The 20,912-nt window shown below is 39.9% G+C and overlaps 2 protein-coding genes across 5 annotated transcripts; both read left to right on the forward strand.

The window, feature by feature from the left end:
• Positions 1-671: 671 nt before the first annotated feature.
• On the forward strand, positions 672-8,800 carry ctdspl3 (CTD (carboxy-terminal domain, RNA polymerase II, polypeptide A) small phosphatase like 3). The gene is made up of 11 exons (XM_068319563.1): positions 672-958; positions 2,352-2,475; positions 2,594-2,734; positions 3,255-3,363; positions 4,757-4,868; positions 5,027-5,113; positions 5,866-5,928; positions 6,268-6,347; positions 7,141-7,267; positions 7,905-8,000; positions 8,346-8,800. Exons 1-11 carry the CDS (start codon positions 830-832, stop codon positions 8,409-8,411), a joined length of 1,134 nt encoding a protein of 377 aa, XP_068175664.1. The 5' UTR covers positions 672-829; the 3' UTR covers positions 8,412-8,800.
• Positions 8,801-10,989: 2,189 nt separating this feature from the next.
• LOC137599159 (uncharacterized) lies at positions 10,990-19,621 on the forward strand. Of its 4 annotated transcripts, none has more exons than XM_068319896.1 (7): positions 10,993-11,120; positions 11,966-12,928; positions 13,012-13,059; positions 14,548-14,832; positions 16,197-16,754; positions 17,316-17,529; positions 18,920-19,621. In XM_068319896.1, the coding sequence occupies exons 4-7, from the start codon at positions 14,559-14,561 to the stop codon at positions 19,158-19,160; spliced, it is 1,287 nt and encodes a 428-aa protein (XP_068175997.1). In that variant the 5' UTR covers positions 10,993-11,120; positions 11,966-12,928; positions 13,012-13,059; positions 14,548-14,558; the 3' UTR covers positions 19,161-19,621. The 4 variants fall into 4 exon arrangements, with proteins under 4 accessions (XP_068175995.1, XP_068175997.1, XP_068175996.1 ...); XM_068319895.1 differs by having other exon boundaries at positions 11,966-12,512; positions 12,645-13,059; XM_068319897.1 differs by having other exon boundaries at positions 11,966-13,059; positions 16,197-16,565.
• The last annotated feature ends 1,291 nt before the right edge of the window (positions 19,622-20,912 follow it).

The raw sequence follows: 20,912 nt of genomic DNA on the forward strand, positions 1-20,912 counted from the left end.
ATACATTCTCACAAAATGTGGAATCAAAATTTGTTCCAAGTGTTTGTTTTTTCATAATCCTACCAAGCAGAGTATCATAACGTCTTTATTTCAACAATAATACTGAGTATAAAATCTTAACTTTTAATAAAAGTACATATTATTGTAAATTTTTCTTGTCCTTTCGGCTTTTCCCTTCAGGGGTCGCCAAAAAGTACATATTATTTACATCACACTGTAAATCTAACATCAATAAACCTAATAAATAAAATATAAAAGATCAATGTGTGTGTGTGTGTGTGTGTGTGTGTGTGTGTGTGTGTGTGTGTGTGTGTGTGTGTGTGTGTGTGTGTGTGTGTGTGTGTGTGTGTGTGTGTGTGTGTGTGTGTGGCGTTGAAGTGACAGCTTCGGGAATGAAACGCTCACGGCATCACGTTGAATGTCAGTCGGACAGTGGGTCATCCTCTGCAACGTGACACCGCCCTCACGTTGTGGTTGAAGTGTCTTGAAGTCCCGCCCAATTACTGTGTCCTCGGCGGTAAACCTATCGTACCCCGGCGGATTTAAACACACAAACTGATTCGAGAACACATACCCAGAGCGGGGAATCTGTTTTCCCCACCCACATTTTGTGCAGTTCCGCCCTTTTCTCTTTTGTGATTGGCTGTTAGTCGTATTCTCCGCTGTATAGCTTACGTTTAACCAATCACAGAAACCGTAGAGGTGGGCTTCGAAATAACAAAACTAGCCAGGTAGGGAGAAAAAAAAGCAAACCTTTGAATCAATGCTACCAGCTTCTACGTTAAGAGCCCAGTACCTGAATATTTAGAAACCATACATTAAAAGAAAAATGAGACTCAGGTCTCGAAAAGGCTATACCGTTTCGCCGGGGACACGGAGTGGCAACCACCGACGGTCCAACAAAGCAACGCCGAGACGAACTCGTCTCTCTGCGGCCGAAAGCCCGCTACAGACCAAGGTAACACATTATTGTTTGCCTCGATAATAGATACGTAACTGTGGGAAGGTATGATGGACCTGAACGGTGTGGTTGGACACTATCGGCAGTCGAGGTTTTATTCAGCAGCTTGGTCAGCGTGCTAACAGTTAGCTTGAAGTGAGCTAATCATCGTTAGCACTCACAACAAACAGTAACATGAAACGATGTGTGACGAAATAGCTGAAAGCCTTTAACCAATGAGCTTGATTGGATTTGTCACGTGTAGGAAGTAAGTTAACAGTTTACAGACAGAATTTGTGTGTACAACCTTATCTTGCGTTACGTTCGGTAACAGAATAAAATAGTCCCTTTGTACTGCCACCGGAGCGATTCCTAGATTTTTTTCACCTATGTTTATGGTGGGTTTTTTGTTTTGTTTTTTGTATGTGTGTTATGGTGTGGTTTAATGGTGGACACTGGTGCTCATTAGCCTTTCAGTCGGAGCTGAACAGTTGAATAGCAGTCATTAGATCACACATCCAAACAGATCTTCCTTTATCCACTCATGCGTCAATATTTACAAGTGTTCATTCCAGCCAAAGACCTGTTTTCCCATTAGATTTCCTAACTAATTCGACAAATAAACATTGTGTACATCTTTCCTTAATATTACAGAGACAATTTTTTAGAGAGAAAAACAGTTCTATGCTAATGAATGCTTGATTTATCTCAAACTAATTCTGTCAGAATTTGATGGCTTGTAGTGTTATTGTTATAGATAATATACAGTATGTGCATGTACACAATTTGTTCACTCAGATGTAGGAGATGTCTGAAATGTTAAATTGCACACCTGTAATAAACAGAAGATCTGCCGAGCATGGCTAGAGCAGCATGCTGTGTAAACTGGAAATTGCCCCCCTGTGATTCTGAGCCGTCTGGGACTTCATGGCTTAGATGTGTAGCTCTGTGACGTGTGGTCTGACCGGACTGATGCAGCAGCAAAGGATTAAACAGAGCAGTGGTATATGTGAGAGGGTCCCAGGGAAAGTAGGTCAACAGGACATAAGTATGCAGACTGTACGTACTTGAAACTCCACTGATGCGTGCTTGGTCTCTTGAGTTATTCGGTTTTATTGCTTACATGTGTGTTTTCTCTTTAATGTCTCAATTACGGAATAAAAAAAAGGGTACAACACCACAGATGCACTTTGTAGACTGTAGAACTGATATGCAGCTTATATGGATTCCTATAGCACACAGGGATAAATATACATAGGGCTATGTTGGAATCAAAACCCCGTCATGCCATTAGAAGACTCCATCTGCTAACATTTGTCACATAGCCTCTCACAAGCAATCGTCAAGATTTTTAATATTTGATTTTTGTATAGAAAGGCATGTTTAAGGGTCTCTTTCTTTAAACACATAGAGTGAAGGGACTTTGAAAAACGAATCTCACCACTCATATGATGAAATTCCCACCATGAAGCGACGCCCACTGCGCTGTGGCCGGCCAAGGAATAGGGCCATTGCTGTTATCGACAGAGAAACAGGTTTGTTTGGCAGCTTCCACTTTTCCAAGCATAGCTTTTGAAATTTTTAGCATTTATTTTCCTAAATATACATTCCTTACACTCTTCCCTGCACTTGTGTCTGTTTTTTATGGTCAAGATTTGGCCTTCAAGACTCCAGTCAGGTCCATCTTGCGCCGTGAAAACATATTGTCAGAGATCGACCCAGTGACTCCTCGTCACACAACAGCCAGAAATATCTACTCACCCATTGTGCGTTTCCTCACACCCAGCAAGGAAAGTGAGTATAACCACTGTCTCTATGAATTTGTATTTAACAAAGGGGAAGTCGGGCCTTAAACAGACTTGAATTACACAATAACAAACCCTCAGAGAGCCTCACAGTGTATCACTGTTGCCCATCTCTTTCTTCCTGTATAACCAAAGGGTGTGATATTGTACACTCACCAATCCACAGTATAAACTAATCAGCATCTTTAAGCTCCTTTCTGGATTTTTTAAATGGATGAATCAAGGAGCCTTGTGACCTGTAGCAGACAGTAATGTGGTGAGCTGACAGGATGTCTTGCTGCAATTTTGGACCAGAACAAAACAAACTGTATGAATCTTTACTTAAGCTGGCATTTTATGCATTGCTAACTTCTTTGATAGTACTGCATTTTTATTACGTTAGATAATATAGCATCCAGTTACACAACAATGGAAAGGGAATCAGCCTAGCATTAAAATCATTGACTGACTGGCAAACTTTTCCTATTGCTTGGAAACTTATGACACTGTATGTTGACTTTCCTGTCCAGATGTGAAGAGTGATACTGGAAACGTGTTGATGAGCCCAGAACAGTGTGTATTTGGTTATGGCTCCATTGACCTTCTGACTGGAGACGAGGAGGACGATGTCTTCAGTCCGTAAGTAAAAGCCTCTTACAGATGCTCGCCGTTGTACATTACTCTGTCAGTAGTGGAACATATTCCCCTCAAGCCTGGCAAGCTTTTGGTGAATGTCAGGAGAACATTACCTGGTCAGAAAAAGCATTTCCATCAAAATTTTAGCAGAGCATGTTTAACATGTTTAAAAGAGCAATCCAGTGGACTGACTTAAACAGCTTTGGATAACCATGACCTGGATAACTGAGAACCTACACAGATAACAGAGCATATTTGAATTACCGTACTGGCCCAAATATAAGACGGTGTTTTTTGCATTGAAATAAGACTGAAAACGTGGGGGTCGTCTTACATTCGGGGTCTAGACATTATACCCATTCACAACGCTAGATGGCGACAGATATCTTTAAAGCGAATGCTGAACTTAATTCCCCAGGCCATAGCGAACCCCTGTCACGAAGAAGAAAAATAAAAATAGTTGTAAGACAGAAAAGAGAAGAAAACGAGAAAAGAGATAACAGAAAATGGAGAAAAGTAGCGACAATCTGAAGAAAAGTGGGTCGGTACTCTGATGGTAGCAAGGTTGGTGCCACTCACCAGTCATTTACAAATGTGATTGCACTTTAGTTTACATATTTAAATGTTCAGATATTAAGATGTGATAGACAGTTTTTGCATGATTTGAATGAGGCAAAATAATATGCTTTTTCTCTCGAATATATTGTTATAATCATTTGTTTCAGATGAACAGTAATTATTTTCTGTATAATAATTAAATTTGGTGTTCAAAAAGTCTTTTTTCAAACTTGAGTCTTGAAAAAGAGGGGGTCGTCTTATAATCAGGGTCGTTTTATATTCGGTAGATGCTGTTCATGGAACTGCACAACTATCTATTGCTTTCTATTACTATTTTAATATATAAATTTAGCTCCTAATCATAGTCACACCATCGATTTAATAAACTCTGAAGTTGTGAGGTGTTGATTAAGTCAGTTTTCTCTTATTGGTCAAGTATGACCCTAGCACAGATGATGGAAAAGTCTTCTTACAATAATGATTTGACTACTGCACTGATGGATGAATATCCAGTCAAACTATAAAGGGGAACAGGCTTCATGGGAAACTTGAGGCCTGATTTTCTGTTATTCAGTTTTTAATTAGAAGTAAGTTGAACCATTTGTTTCCCAGAGACTCCCATACTAGATAAATCAATACTTCTTCATATACTGATAATTTAAAATGCAATAGACGATGAATAGAAACCCACTACAATGCTTCAGTGACTTTATTCTTGCTCGTATGAATTAGTCAATCTGGTTCCAGAGCTTGTTCCCACTCTGTGTTTCATGTCCATGCCACAACTCACCCACTTAAATGATTTTTACCATTTTAAAACCACTGTTTTCTTCTCTAGCTGTAAATTCATCAAGAACATACCGTCACACTCTCAGTACTCCCAGCCTCAACTCAGAGATATTCCACCCAAGACCAGGAGCACTCCAGAGGCCACGCTGGTGGTCGACCTGGTGAGTTCAACCCTCTGAATTGACAGCATGGACGTTTAACTTTGACAGCAAAGAGCTTATGACATGAAGACACATAGAATGCAACTGTAGTGACAGTGAATATAATTTTGTTTGTTTATTTTTATTAAAGTAAGTCACAGTAATGTATGACTTTCCAGGAGGAGACCCTGATGTTCAGCTCTCTAACTGTGATCGACGAAGCAGAGTACACCTTCTACACAACTTTCCAAGACAATCAGTACAAGGTAATCATCGCATTGTGTGGTAGTGTTCAAGGGACAGAATTTGAAATCAAAGAATACTCCAAGGCTGTTTAAATCAATCTAGCTGACTTTCAGAAAGTTTCTTAAAGAAAGTTTTTTAAAGATATTTCACCTCTCTTCTAAGGCTTTTTGAAAATGCTACTATTTTCACGCTGCATAGAAAAAGATTTGCGTCCACACGACAGCATTTTCAAAAAGATCTCTGTTCACACGTATTCACATCAGTGCATTGATCAACACGCAGGGAGACGCCCCCCGGATAGAAAAGTTTGTACATAAAGCATCCACACGACAACGCAGACCCAGCGTTTTTCAAAAAAATTCACCTTTGCCAGCGTTTCAAAAGGTTGCGTTTTCGTCCCGGATATCTGCGTCCTTGTGTGGACAGAAGGCGTAAACGCAACAAAAAAGTTGCATTTTCAAAAAGTTCCGGCATCATGTGGACGGGGCCTAAGAGGCTTCTTCGGTTCTAGTGGTGGTTGGTGTTGCCTCAGCTTCTTAAACCTGTGAGGTGTGGCCAGTGCTATTCATATTCCAATGACCATTGTCAAGACTCGAAGTAGTTCTTTGTGGAGGTTCAAAAGAACCTGGTTGTAAATAGGCCAATATTGTGGCTGATGAGATGATCTTTTATACTCTAAACTGGTTTTTGAGGTGCTGAATAAAAATAATCTATTGAAAATGAATATGTGGTCATATTTATTCTTTAATTCTCTCAATTTCTCTCTTATTAGGTGTACATGATCCTACGACCACATGTCAAAGAGTTTCTGCAGTCCATGGCAAAAGTCTTTGAGGTTTGTTTTCGTCAATGTTTAAATTTGAAATAAAATTGAATAATTTGTTTTTTTATTGCTTCAGCTGGCTCTAGATATAGACGTGAACTGAAATTATTTGTAAGTTTTTGCTCCCTGTCATGGAACATTAGATATTGAACTATCAAGTCATCCGCTCCTAGTTTTCAGAGCACATTTTCTCTCCTGCTTCCAGATTCTTCTTCCATAATCCCTGTGTCTTTATTATAATTTAATGCAGCTCTGTTAAGGAATATCCACCAGGATTTATTTATCATTTCTTGTGTATTGGTGGCCTTTCAGTTTTGTGTGGACTCAGCTGCTCTTTGTGTTCTTTCATAGCTGTTTGTTTACACATGTGCAAAGAGGGAATACGCAGAGAAGATTCTGAATGTCCTGGACCCGCAGAGAAAACTGTTTCGGTATGTCTCCTTTATCGGCCTCCCATTGTGTTTCATAAACTCGTAGCTTGGTGACCCTACAGAGGGGTTCTGATGTGTAACCAACAGGGCTTTTGTCACCAGCCTTGACCCACTAGCAGGATAAGGGTGATCTCATGACTTGGAGCACATTAAGTGAAAAGCTTCATAATATTTATAACAGTGAGGGGCGAGGCCATGTTGAGCCTCAAAGTTAAATTATCAAACCAAAACTTCAACTAAAATGTGAGCGTTTAAGTTAAGGTTAGTATACATTACTTAAAAAGAATGTAATCTGGCATCCTTTCATGCAACCTACCCTCAACATATGTGGGCCCCCAACTCATGTGGGCTCTAAATTCAGACATTTTATGAATCTATAATGGATTTAAATTGTTGTGTCCTTCATACATTACCTGTGCAGACTTAAACTGTATTAACTCCTTACATTTAAAACATGTAAATGAATAAAAAGTGTTCGTATTGGTTATAAATAATCTGAATTTACAATTTTTTATAGCCTGCTGCAGAGAATAGCATAGAATGATTATTACATTTAGATTTGATATTCTTTTCTTTCTTTTTTTTTTTGAATAATCCAACACCTCAAATGACTTAAAAGCAGGTTCCAAAATTATTCATAATCAGTAATCAAATTCAAAAAATTTTTCCACAGACTTTGTTTAAATGTCATTTTTATTTAACACAATCCCAGCCTTGCTTCACAGCTGTTACCCAACGTGGGGTGAGATTTGCCTCAGCAGGGTTTTTAACCTGATGCTTGTTTCCCCTTTAGACATCGTTTATATCAAGATGACTGTGCGTGTGTTCTCGGCCACTACGTAAAAGATCTCAGCATCCTTGGGAGGGATCTCACCAAAACGGTCGTCCTGGACAACGCGCCCCACACATACCCTTACCATGTAAGCATAGTGGAATTGTAATCTTTCGATGCTAATTTGACATCTAACTAATTGAAATGATGATAATGTATGGTTTTATATTTCTGTGCTGTGGAAAGGCTAAAATTAAATGTGTGTTTTTCTGTCTAAAAGTCTTAAGTTGTTATTTAGACTAAATAATGGGAAACAAATCATTGTTAGATATGTTTGATTTTTAGCTCTGCTGCCACCTACAGGGAATTAGTTCACACATACACTGCTGTTGAAGTATGATATTGATAGGGAGACATTGCCTGTCCCCCCGCCCTCACGCTGAAATACATAACTGACGTCTATTGATGTCATTGTGAGTGAATGTTTGGATTTGAATTTTCGTCTATAGACATCAGTGGCAGCCAGTGAGTTAATAATGGCTGTGTCGCCTGGAATAGAAGAGAGCAGCAGGACAGTGTTTGCAGGATTAATTAAAAAAAAGCTACAGTCCCCATGTTGGACTCACAAATGTGTTTAATAGTTTGTTGGAATTTCATAGTGTCAAAAATATTAAGGTGAATGTTTTTGTTCGTTTTCCTGACTAGAATTTCACAATGTCTTAATTTTTCAGCTGCTCAATCAAAACAGATGGTTTCATTCATGTGTGTTTTTGGTGTGTTTGCAGTTGATGAATACGATTCACATCAAGAGTTGGTCTGGAGAGATGGGGGACAGAGAGCTCCAAAGGCTCATCCCCACCTTGGAGAAGCTTTCTGCAGCGGTACACCTTTCATTAAGTATTCTAGCAAATGCAGTGTAGTCAAGTTTCTAGAAAATAAATCTTTATCAAGAGAGTAATCATCAGATTAACAAATGATGACAATAGCTTGGTTAATTTACCTGTCCTTATAATTTAAGACACTCACACACACCGCTTCCTTATTAATCAGGCATTTTCCCATGATGTACATTGTGTTTGAGTCTTTTGCTAACAACTTCCAAACACTATCAGAGTTGTACCACCCAGTCAGCTGTAGATAACACAGCTGTTTATCTGGAGCTGCATCTGGTGGATCTTTCCTCTCACTGTTCCATCAGTCTGAATATCCCTGTTGTGTTTTTCCAGGAGGACTTCCAGGAGGTGCTTAAGAAGAGGAAGGATCATTTCCACAGGCTCCTGTCAGAAGACTAACGGGACTTTCTCACCCCTCCTCCCCTTTACCTTAACTGCTTTATTTGAGTTCCACAGTTTTGTTTGCTCTTTTTGTGCGTTGCCTAAAAGAAGAATCAAGGTGGAAATATGTAAACCGATATGTGTTCGTTTGTGATGGACTCAGTCGCCCTCCCTGGCTTCCATGGCAATCTTTATAGGACAACAGATTGGTATTTCAAACATGGTCTCCAGAACCCCCATTTCTCTAAGTCATTCCACAAGGCAATAAATTGCTACCAGTGTATGTGTATATATGCTAGAGTCTAGACAAAAGCTGATTCTTATTTATTGATTTTATTGCTTATCAAATGTTGTCTCTGTATATTTAGATGTGCCTTTTTATGCAATAAAATTACCCAAATATTAAATGTAAAAAATACACATCCTTTATTTCCGGTGCATAGTCTATGGCTGCCATGAGAACTGCTTTAGGCTAAATAGATCTGGTGACGTAGTCAACAGAAGTAAATATCAACAGTGAGGTAACAATGAATTCACATCATCCTGTCATCCTAAAACCATACATACTCAACAAGCCTGAATATATGATCACCTCTGCCCTTTGGATCTGTGGAAGTTGTTTGGTTTTGTAAAAGGAAGACACTTGAGCTCAACTTGTTCCTCAGGCAACTTAAAAGCTGCAAACAATGGTGTCAGGATGGAAAGGTGGGACTGATGAAACACAATGGTTAATGTATTTGCTGGTCTGGGAAACGTCATGACAACCTGGGTTGAAAATACCCCAAATAGTGATTTTTAAAAGTAATTTTCATGGTAAATCTTGATAGTATAAACATCTCACTGCTGACATCAAATAACATGAGCTCTGAAGTCACACATAAATGTCACCCTGCTTACTGCTGCTAATTGTGACCTGCGAGTATACTGACCACATTGACAAATAAAAGCTTGTAGAAAATAGTTTTGTAATTTCTTCTAAGATAATTCATGATACACAAGATAGGATTCTCTTCATTCTGACCTTTAAACTTGTGGAACAATTTAACATTCCAGTTTGAGCTCTTGCGGACCTCAACAGTCAAGTGGGCAGTGACAGTGAGACCTGGAAAGGTGCTTGGGATGAACGGCCTCCCCGATCAGAATACGAGTTGTGTTTTGTACTCGTACTTCTCGTACTTCTGTTTGTTCACCACCTGGTGGTGAGCTGCATCCGTTAGCAGGCCAGGAGCTCTGACAGACTCGGCAGGACCAAACGTGTCATCTATTGTTGAAGAAGGTGATCATAGCTATGGTTTCAACAACTCCTGTGCCTGTTGTGGCAGCGACCTCCAAACCTGGTGGTGGACACTGGTAGTAGAGAAGCCGCCCAGGTGAAGAAGGAGTCTCATTGAGTCTTGTTGAATTGTGGGACTCCGGAGGCAGCTGACAGGTAACAGCAGGCCAGGCGTACCACAGCACCGCCAACAACTCTGGTCTGAGAGGAGTTCGAGGAGGCCATGGAGAAGTCACAGAGGTGGTTGCCAAACTCTTTGGTGGCATGGAACCGCGGGTAGACGAGATTTGAGTAGACTTGAGTCTACTCAAGTCTACTCAAACTTGAGACTACTCAAGTCTACCTCAGGTACCTCAAGTCTCTGGATATGCAGAGATTGTCTTGGTTGAAACGTCTCTGAACATTGCATGGCGGTCGCGGACAGTACATCTAGTAAACCAAGGTGATGATCCCCCTTTTCAAGAAAGGGGATCGGAGGGTGTGGAATCACACTCCTCAGCCTCGTCATAAGTTTTATCCAGGGTACTAAAGAGGACAATTAAGCTGATAGTGGAACCTTGGATTCAAAATGAACAATGCGGTTTTCGTCCCAGTCGCGGAACACTAGACCAGCTCTACACTCTCCATCAAGTGTGCGAAGGTTCGTGGGAGTCCATATATGCTGTGTTGGTGCTGAATTAAAGTGATTCAGAGTTATAACTTTTAGCAATACTTGCAGTATATTATATGTAGAGGATTTATACTAAACCTGCAGAAATTAGCAGTTTCCTAGAGAATCAAATCTGTTTTTGTTTTTTAATTTGTTTTTACTGCTGTAATGCACTGTTATGTCAGTGGGTGAAGCTTTGTTAGATCATATAGTATAATGCATGCATACAGCAGGCGTCTAGAAATAAACTTGGCTTAGTGAGGGCTTGTGTCCCAACAGAGTTGTGTTTAGCCTAACCCTCACCTAACCCTAACAAACCCCCTCCCCCCAACTCTGTAGGCTTAAATTATAGACAATACTGTGCATCATTAAGCCTACACACTACTACTGTCCTGAGCATGAATAGACAGAAGCGCTGGGGTTTATTTTCAAAGTAAATGTTTAGTCTCATGTTTAGGTAAACTGAAGGCTGTGATGGATGTGATTGTTAAAGTTGAGTTTGAAGGTAAACTGAGAGAAAGTGCCTCCTCCTCCTCCTCCTCGTCGTCCTGGCTTTATTTGCTCCATATGGTTTTGACATGGTACCCAGGAAGGAAGGGGGGGAAAAAAACTTGTGTGGGCGGAGGAAAAGCCTTGTATTTTGTCCGTCCTGAAATTTGATTCAGAAGTTCAGGATTCTGCAAGACAAAAAGCAAACGGAGGGGGAGGGAAGAAAGGCAGAGACGGACGGAGGTTTTTTTGTTTTGTTTTGTTTTTTTACTACAAAAGACCAAAGTCTCCAAACACTCTGCAACCCTCAACAGAGGTAAGTCCATTCACTTGAGGTATGATTCCCATTGAATAGAGCGGTTAGACAGGCATTTCGCGGAGTTAAAATAATTCACATTGACATCTGAAGCGTAAACTGCAGTAAATGGTGCTGAATGGCCACTTAATCTAAGGTTTCACAGCTCAGAATGACTTGTGCGTACTTTACGCACAATCTTAATATGAGCTCGGACGCATGCTGCCCTAATTTTAATAGTTTTAACTAATTTATTGCCTTTAATGCAGTCTTATATATTTGAGCAGATGTTGCGTTCTTCGATTTAATACATTTTTTGTTTGAGAGTTGTCTATCAGCGGGGGGAGTGCTTCATTTCAGCGGGGAGTTAACGCGCATTACCCCCCTCCACACACACACACACACACGCACACACGCGTTCCACATCCAGGCCAACTCTGATATTCATCGAAACCCAAAGAGAAGAGCCTGAACCGCGGTCTATACATGGTAAAGTCTTCATTTGCTTGGAGAAACAACCTCACTGCACATTTCGCATGCAGTCTCTGCGCCACCTTTGAATGTGCGCCAAAAAGAAAGCGCTCCAGATTCAATCTGCAGATGTTAATGTAAGCCTCACATACACCCCCCCCCATACTGTTCAAGTAACTACAGCTCGCTATTCGGTGTTCTATCGCAATAGTTCTTATAATATAAAATAAAAGTGGTTTAAGACATAGACAAATAATTGATTTCAGTACGAGATGCAATGCGTAACTTAATACGAGGAAGGTACAGTATATACTTGGTGTTTGTTCTTAACGTGCATAGTTTTAACTCTGTTGGTGACAGAATTATTTCTTGTCCTGTTTGCTTTTTTCTATTAGAGTGAGGCTCCCCATAAGGGTCCCAAGATATCTCTGAGGGGCCACTAGATGATTAAAGGGATCAAGCATCTATTACATAAATGTCTTTAGTCTTACCTCTGCAGGAGGTATAGCCTGAGGAACAGTTGGATTTTGGTGATGACCCCAATACAACATAAGATTCCTCGGCTGAGTTTTTTTCCACATGTCTTGAACTATAAATGAGGATTAAAACTTTTAGTTAAACATTAGATATATTCATTAGGCCTCTATAAAATTGCAGAGCATACTCAGGAAAAGCAGTACTACATTTGAAAATCTGGATACCCACCAAAAATCACAATCAGAATCCTTTATTAATCCCCTGAAGGAGAAATTGCTTTTTGTTACAGATAATACAAATTAACAAAAATTGTACCTATTTATCCAGATTTACTCCAAAACATAAGTGGTGCATTCCCATCACATACTCACCAAGTTTCATGGAAATCCATCAGCTGTCCTCCTGAAATCCTGCAAATAATACAGGTGTAAATTTTACCCCCTGGCCAAATATAAAAGGAAATAAGTGGGTATACTTTTTACTCTTAAGGATACAACAAAACCACAAAATTAGAAAAATACAAGCATTTATAACTGATGTCTGCTGGCTGTTGTGGTTCTGTCCAAACTGAAAGAACAATATCATTTCACTCTACAGAAGGAGAACTATTCACTAGATGGATGGGCTGGGGTGCTTCACTTGTAAGTGTCATAAGAGTGTTCAGGTGTTTGGGGTTGAGGATTGACACCCTTTCACCAGTGACTCAGCTGAGGTAGATCAAGACCTGAGTTTGATCCAGAACCTGATCCAGAACCACCAAGTGTCTCTCTCTGCAGCCTCAATGATGAGATGGACAGACTTCCACCTTGATGGCCCTGTGATTCTCTATAGTGTTTGTGCTTTGCACAATGAATCCTCAGAAGTCATCCAGTACTGATTCAGTGGGTCCCAGCAGTTCCTTTGTTTCAGAGCATTTTCTGTACTGTACTCCATTTCTTGCCTGTTCAAACTTGGATTCCAGCAGATGCCACCTTTGGACCCCTGGAGCTTCTTTGTAGGTTTGAACCTTCAGGTGAGCCAGTCATCAAGCTCTCTGCTTCTTTTCTGGATGAAGTAAATATTTGAGGGACTGGAGTCTAAATTCAATGCAAGGCATTTTGGCAGGTTGCTAACTGTCCCTTTTTAGTGCAAAGACTCTGAATATGATCTGTACCCAGGTGGTGAGTTTCTCCAGGCCTTGGAGAACACTCTTGTTACCTGGTGCATACAGATATTGTCCTTACAGTTGAGTATTTTGTAAAAGTTCATATTTAGGGTTGTCACAAGCCAGTTTTGCTCAAAATACTCCTGCATTGTACCTCCGCGGACTTGAGAGCCGTGTTTATGGGAACAACAAAAAGGATGACTGAAATGGAACAACCCATTACCTGTTTTTAAGCCAGTGCCTGACCTAAGTTCTCAACCTAGTAGTGATTCAGCCTGAAGTTACCAGTAGTCCAGAATGAAATGTTTGATTTTTGATGAGAGCATGATATCAAGGTGGTCTCCATAGTCGGGCCTCCTTTGTCCTCTCAGCCCTCCCTGGTGAGTTCTGTCACCACTGCATTATTATCCAAACAGCTGAGAACTCTAGGAATCCCACCCTTCTAGACGGAAGAGTCATTGTCATTCTTCTTCAAAAACAACTCCATTACACCGTCTTTCAGTACACTGAAAATATTATATTTTGCCTTTCATCAAAAATCACGGCTTAAAAAATACTTTAGAATTTTGGGAAGCTACCAGAACTCAACCCAGCAAATGGAAAAACATACATTTATAATATCTAATCTGATTTCTCATATAGAAATATATTGGAATATATTTGGAATACCCTACTTAGTTTGCTGCTACTGCAACCCGACACAGAGAATATAAAACAAAGATTGATGGATTGAGGCAAAGGTAGAAAGAGCTTTACAGATACATCGCTTCATACTTACTGTATATTATTCATTCAAGAAATCCTGAAAAATGTTTATGAACCATTTTGACAACTATTTTGAAAACAGTAATATGGGAATATTTCAGGTTTTAACTCATCCTCTGATTTGACTTTTGTAAATACTTATGAATGTAATTTAACAACACGCTTCAAACAAGTTGACACAGGAGCAAAAAAAAACACACAAAAAAAACAGGGAACATTGTAAAATAGTACAAAAACATCTGACTGGAACATTTCACAGCTAAAAAGTAAAGTAAATAAATGAAGTCAGGATGGGAATAACTTTTCTTTTTAGTTGCAATCTTCTTTAATGCCCTTAAACAATCTGTCAGGCTTTTGATGATGTAGCTTCATTTTTACAGCAAATACCACCAGATATTTGCAAAACATTGAAAAATTGAGAGAATAAATAGTAAAGATGAAACACTGGCTCTTGCTGTGGAAGTGCACACTGATTTGACGAATCTGAGGCTTGGAAAGTTGGTGTGGTTTTACTGCTTTGTGTCTTTGGATTAGTGTTTTTTTACTGGTTTGGTCTGTTTTTTTCTCTGGACCTCCTTCTGCTCCTCTCAGGCTGTGTGACTATGAGCACCTCGGGGCTTCAGGCCACTAACAGGCAGAATGTGAAAGAGCTGGACAGCATGAAGGAGTCCATTAGCGACATCATCAACCAGCTCCAGGACATCGATCCGACGAGGCTCTCCTTCTCCCCTTTCCTGGACCTGGACACTCAAATCTCTTTGGCGCCAGTTTCAGACAGTCCCGAGTCGTCAATGGAGGAGTTACATTCGTCCTCCCACTCCCACTCTGGCTCTCAGCGCTCCCTTGAACCACCACCAGCAACCAATCAGCAAAGGAGTAAGTAACCGCCACAAATTAAATGTCTGATCAACCAAGTCAGCAAAGCTTAAGTTGATTTTGATTTCAGACATGATCCTGAATAAAAAGCCTAGTGTTGATTGTCTTTTCACTTTGGAAAATTATGCTAAATGTTTAAAGCTGCTTTAAATGACCTCAACTTTCTTGTCAAGTATTAATGTGTTTGCATTTAAGCTAATAACCCAAGCTGTTGGGTTGGTGAGGGCATGTCATAACAGGTTGAAATAAGTATATTGTGATTCAACAGGTACTTCGATTTAAGCTTTAATTGATTAATTTTTCTCCAATTCTTATAGATGTGCTTTTATAGAGTTGGATTAGTTTTGTGGAGATATTGTGTCTCTTCCTTTAAAAACTGTCAAATCTCAGGGTTATTCATAAAAATAAGTAAATTTTTCCTAAACTTAGATAAACAACCAGGTTTGTTTTAATACGACAAAAAGTTTCCTCAAATTCAGCCCTACATGAATGATGGGATTTTGATAGTGTATTAAAGAGCCTTTAAGTTTAGTACTGTTGATTTTTCCAGCTTCTGACTGTGTGTAAAAGTAAAGTTCTTCTCTGATAAACATTTCATCTATGCAAAAGTAATTCTGATGTCTCCTAAGCTCCATATCGTCTGGGCACTTAAACATGCATTACACATCATTATCTAGCAAATAAAGCCTTTTTAAGTTTTAAATCAAACAATGAGGGATGTGTTTACTGTGAGTCTTAATGGTTGCATGTGCTTCAACCCAAACGATGCTGCCTGCAGCAATGAGGAAACGCCTTTGTTGGTAGAGGAAACAAATTTAGATGACTGCAATTATTCTGTGAAATTATAAATTTACTAGGCCTCTATATAAACAGCACCTGTTAGAAAGTAGATAATTCACTCTTATCAAAAAGTAAATATCAAATGTTAATAGCTTAACAAGATGCTTAACTACCAAAACCCTCTCAGTCACTGTCAGCTGTTATTTAGCCAAAACTTGTTCCATAGGTCTTCTTTGACTTCTGATCATGTATGTTACATATTCTAATGCATACATTCACATCTATATTATGTGTTTAATTCAGTTATCATAAACTAGTTGCCACAGAAACCTCTGGTCGTGCTAGAAGGTTTCTGTGAATGATGTAACAGCTTGAACTTGAATGCTTAAAGGTTGAAGTATGATGCCGGTTGGGGACAGACAGCAATATTTGGTGTGCTGGCCTCCTAAATGGGTAATCCAGTCATGTGCCTACCTCAGAAAACTGTTACACTAGTCCAGGTAAAAGAGAGGCCTGACAAGCAGAGAGCAGATTGCTTCTAGTGGTTTGGGATTCTGTATTAAAATACACTCTGGTTTGAACAGGCTCTGCTCCCTGCCACCAGCAGTCCGGGGACAATCCCTTAGAGGAGCCACGGGGAGATCAGACAGGAGAAAGGGAGCTGGATCAAACTCTTTCCAGTCCGATCATTACAGTGCACGGTTTGGATGCCGCTGCGGAAAACTGCATCGGCCGTCCAACCCCAGCCTCGCAGGGAGACATTCCCAATGGCACAGACACACTGCGATGGAGTCCAGGATCCACAAATCTGGACAGCACAATGGATGAGGGTCGTCCTCTGATAGGTCCACCGCCGGAGAGTGTGGAGCTGACTGTGTGGAGCTCAGAGGGACGAGGAGAGACTTGCGAGGCCACAGAGCAGGCTTCTGATCAGGGACGATGCTGCTGCCAGTGTAAATGCTGCCAGAACGGCCGGGTTCATGCTTTCTTCGCAGTCATGATCTCCCTACTGTGCGCAGCCGGGATCTTATATGCACTCTATTTCTATGTCCCCATTAAACCCCCTGACTACTCTGACACAACCAGCCGTATCGTCTTTACCCTCTGCTGCTGTGTGGTGGCAACTGTCCCCATCCTGCTCGGTACGCTTCAGACACCTGCACACTAACATGCAAAAACAGCCACAAATGAAAGCTCAAGACTAAGAGAGGATTTGGTTTGTCTGTCCGCCTCGTCTTGGAATGTTTCAAAGTCTGCCGTCCCCTTTAATTTCATGCGCTTTCATCCTCAGTGCAGTAGACGTCTCCCCAGGCCTCAAGAGAGAAGCATAATTTCCTTCTCTTGCTCATGATTTTAAATGGAAACTACAATAAGAGATTGAATGCATCTCTTGTCTCCAAAGCTGTAGTTAAATTATCTCCGAGTACTAAATCAGTTTCCAAAACCGGGTGACCTGAACTAGATTGTAGGTGGTGACAACATCCAAACCAAATCCTGTCTAGACCATTCTCCTCACCCATTTTCAAGCCAATGTTAATATGTGCTAGAGGCCATTCTAGTGGCAGGTGATGTCTTCACGTTAACATATTATACTAACAATGCACACTGTTAGACATCATCAGTTAGAGTGAAGAATTGCTTTTTTGTGGAAAGATGGCTAAGATTCAGGATGCTTACTGACTTATTGTTCTTATCCCTTGCAGCGATGCTCATGGATGCAGCGTGGCAGTTCTGCACAGGCTCCCTCCATCTGCAGGAGGTGTCTTCCAGAGGACAGGCAGTTCAGAAGCTGTTTGTCTCGGCATCCTTGGAGCAATTACTCCTCTATGTCCTCAACCTTGTCGTTATGGCTGCTTTACTGCCTCAAGAACAGCTGAAGTTGGTGCCCATACTGGTTGCCATGTTCGTCTTAGGAAGGTGAGCCTCAAATGTTTGTCAGAATTGGATCATAAAAACATCAACCAGATGCAAAACTGGTATTTTCCGTAAGGGTTTTATTATTTGGGTTTGAAGAAAAAGCTCATTTATAACCATTAATAATCCATTCAGGAAAAGCATGATGATTTAGTATGAAAGATAGAGAGAGAGATGCTTGTAAGTCATTCACAAGCAAATGCAGGGTGAAGTTCACCTCTTTGTGAACTATGAATTACATTATGACATGTACGTACTTGGGAGTGTATTGCAACAAAATGATTGTGCTGTTTTCATTAAAAGTTTTATGAATATTTATAATGGGGTTCTCAGACATAGTTTTGCTCCGAGGTAAATTCTAAATTCAATATTATAACATGCTCACAGTTTCAACACTGTTTAGCAGGTGATCTGCTGCAGGCAATAAATGAACTTCCAAAGTCCTATAGGTTTATCCTCTGGGGACCATGAAAGCCAAAGCAGATCCAGATTTACCATTATGGAAATTCATATTTTGTTCATTACAAATAGACTACTGATGATAAATACATGAATCTTAATGCTTGGATTAGATTTCTGTAGTCAGGGAATTTGGTGGTTTTACATAATTTCACACGAGGTAGTGACATCATCATGATGACATCACTGTAGTGTCTGTCAGTTTTGTGCTTTGTGCAAGTGGGATGACAACCTCCACAAAGGGACATTTCTATTTAAATAACTTCAGATGGACCTTTTAATGCCAAGGTTGTAAATATATGCTGGAATGTTTCTTGGCTGCGACCATTCAATAGATAAACAGCAAAGACTCCAGCAAGTTACTGCTCTCACATTTCTACTCCTTTACATTCATAGCAGATGAAGTTACAGGTTATGTTTCCAATTTTATATAAAAAAGAACACAATGAGCATTTATGTTACCGTAAACTGTAAAGATTAAATTAATCCTTCCCAGCTTTGTTTTGACCTTTTGGTCTCCTAGTAAAGCTTTGTGTACTTCAGATGTTTGAGAGAACTTGGTTATTTCATCTCAGGAAGAATTTTTCCTCCAAGCTTTAAGAGTGCCAAAAATGCAACACCCCCCCCAAAAAAGGAACAAAACAGAAAGAAGGCCAATTAATCAATATAGAGTAGTATGAAATTTTATGTTTTTACTGATATCACAACCCTGACTGTTGATATTGCTGATTTTTGCAACTTAAATATGAGTTTGACTCATTTTAAATTGAAAAAGACCACCTTTACATTGTTGTGTTGACATTTTAACTAGGAAGAAAAGCATGTTTCCTCCTGTCTTGTGTTAACTTTATTAATCACCATCAGGGAAATGCTAATTGAAGTTTGATCTTGATCTAATTTTCTGTTTGTGTGTATTTTTTCCAACGCTCTGCAGGCTTGTTTACTGGGTCAGCCTAAACACTTGCAGTTCCTGGCGAGGCTTCGGCTCTGGCCTGACTGTCTTTCCCCTTCTCGCCATGGTGGCTCTCAATCTGTTCCTCATCTACACCCTGAATCTCAAAGAGCCACTTTTTGGTTCCCAGGATGTCCTCTATAATCAGGTCACCCCATCTTCCTGGTCAGATGAGACATCACAGAGCCCAAGCGGCACACCAGACATCCTGAACGCTCAGTGAGGAGGCGAGCTGTGCTTTCTTCTTCCAGAGGAGGAGATCATACCAAAAATGGATCATTCCTGTGGTCTGCCGTTCAGCGCAGGAGTACACGCTGCAACAATAACCTCCAAGTCTGTGACAGTTTAACTTGTATTTTTGTTCCTCCTGTGCAGGACCTTTTTTTTTTTTTTTTGTGGATTCATGCTTATTATTTGAAATGCAGCTATTTCCCTGCTAGTGGTGGAGGAAGCCTTTGAACAATTCTGTGGTCTATAAACATTTGTTCTTTTAAGCTATTCCAGTGCTTATATTTAATGTTTTGACCTCTACATACTTAAAAACTCTGCTACATATGTGGCTGAATTTGGTTTGTCCTTATAAACCACAAGCGAAGCAACTTGAGTTGATGGATTTATTATTATTTCAACTCTTCAAAGTGTTTGTACATGATGAAGACAGAATAAAAGTCATTTGGAAACATGTCTTGTTGTCTTCTCTAGTTTTTAGTTCCTTTGCAGCAGTTATGAATGGAGAAGATGCTTTGCAGCGTGTCTTTTCAGTGCTGGAGCAGTCATTATGTGATCACATGTTTCTCTCTGCATCTCCACCCAGCTGGTATCCTCGCTGTTCCTGATCTCGCTCACTGGGTTTGCGGTGGAAACTGAGGTCAGAACAAAAACAGGTTGCTAAAGATAGCCTCTTTGGCCACTTAGTCAACAGTAGATTAAAGAGCTGTCAAAACTACTCTAATTAAAGGCAATTCATTTGACTCAAGCCATTTATTATATCACAATAAACATTTTCAGACTTGAAGCTCAACGATTCCTCTCCTTTACCCATTCAGTGAATGGAAAATATTAAAGTCCTGTACACAGTAAGGCATGCCTGGAGAAAGCCTAAGGCAAAAATGCTGCATATGTGATAAAATGTTTTTATCCCACTAGAACTAAATCTGACCTTTCCCTCACATATATTTTTTATTTCATGACATTATTGTTTTAGTAGTGTAAAATAAAGGAATTATTGCCTCTAGGTCAGAGTTTTCCATCAGCTTTGGAGGTTGAGTTTTTCAGAACCGTTTCTTGATCTTGGTCATTTTGGAAGGGCACAATGGACTGTAGGCCTGCAAAGGATAACCTTTTGTAATGAATGGGTGTTTCTGTGTGAAATTCCTGACCTAGGAAATAACCTAGGGTACACTTTTGACTTGAACTGGGAACTTTCAAATGTATTTTACAGTCAATAGGAATTTGAACATTTCAGTCCTTCTACAGTGCAAAATATTTTCAGCATACACCAATACCTCTGTTTCAGATTTGTGATCAAATCCTTCTAAAGGATACATACCATTTCATGAAATGAATGAATAAAAACAACCATTTTCAATTTGATCTGCTATGGGAGATGTACTCTCTGACAAATACAAATGATTGAATGAACGTGTTTATTATGACAATGCATGATACAAATGCAGCTCAACCAGTAGAGCCAGTCTGCTGCTCCTGGTTAATTATCTAGGTCAGATCAACTCAAGTCCCAACCTCTAAGTTTAAAGTAGGAACGCTTTTAGATTGATGTGAGCATAATGTAGATTCTGTGGGTATTTTTATAGACATTAATGCATTTTCTGTGTTCTTACATCAGTCAGATACATGCTCAAATGTTATGTTTTACACAGACTCCCAAGATGATATAATTAATAAAGCCTGTAAACTAAATTCCATGATATGGAAAGTCTGTTGTAGTTGTAACTATTGATCATTTCAGCCACTT

The sequence above is a fragment of the Antennarius striatus genome, chromosome 7 (genome assembly GCF_040054535.1).
Source record: "Antennarius striatus isolate MH-2024 chromosome 7, ASM4005453v1, whole genome shotgun sequence".
Classification (NCBI taxonomy): domain Eukaryota; kingdom Metazoa; phylum Chordata; class Actinopteri; order Lophiiformes; family Antennariidae; genus Antennarius; species Antennarius striatus.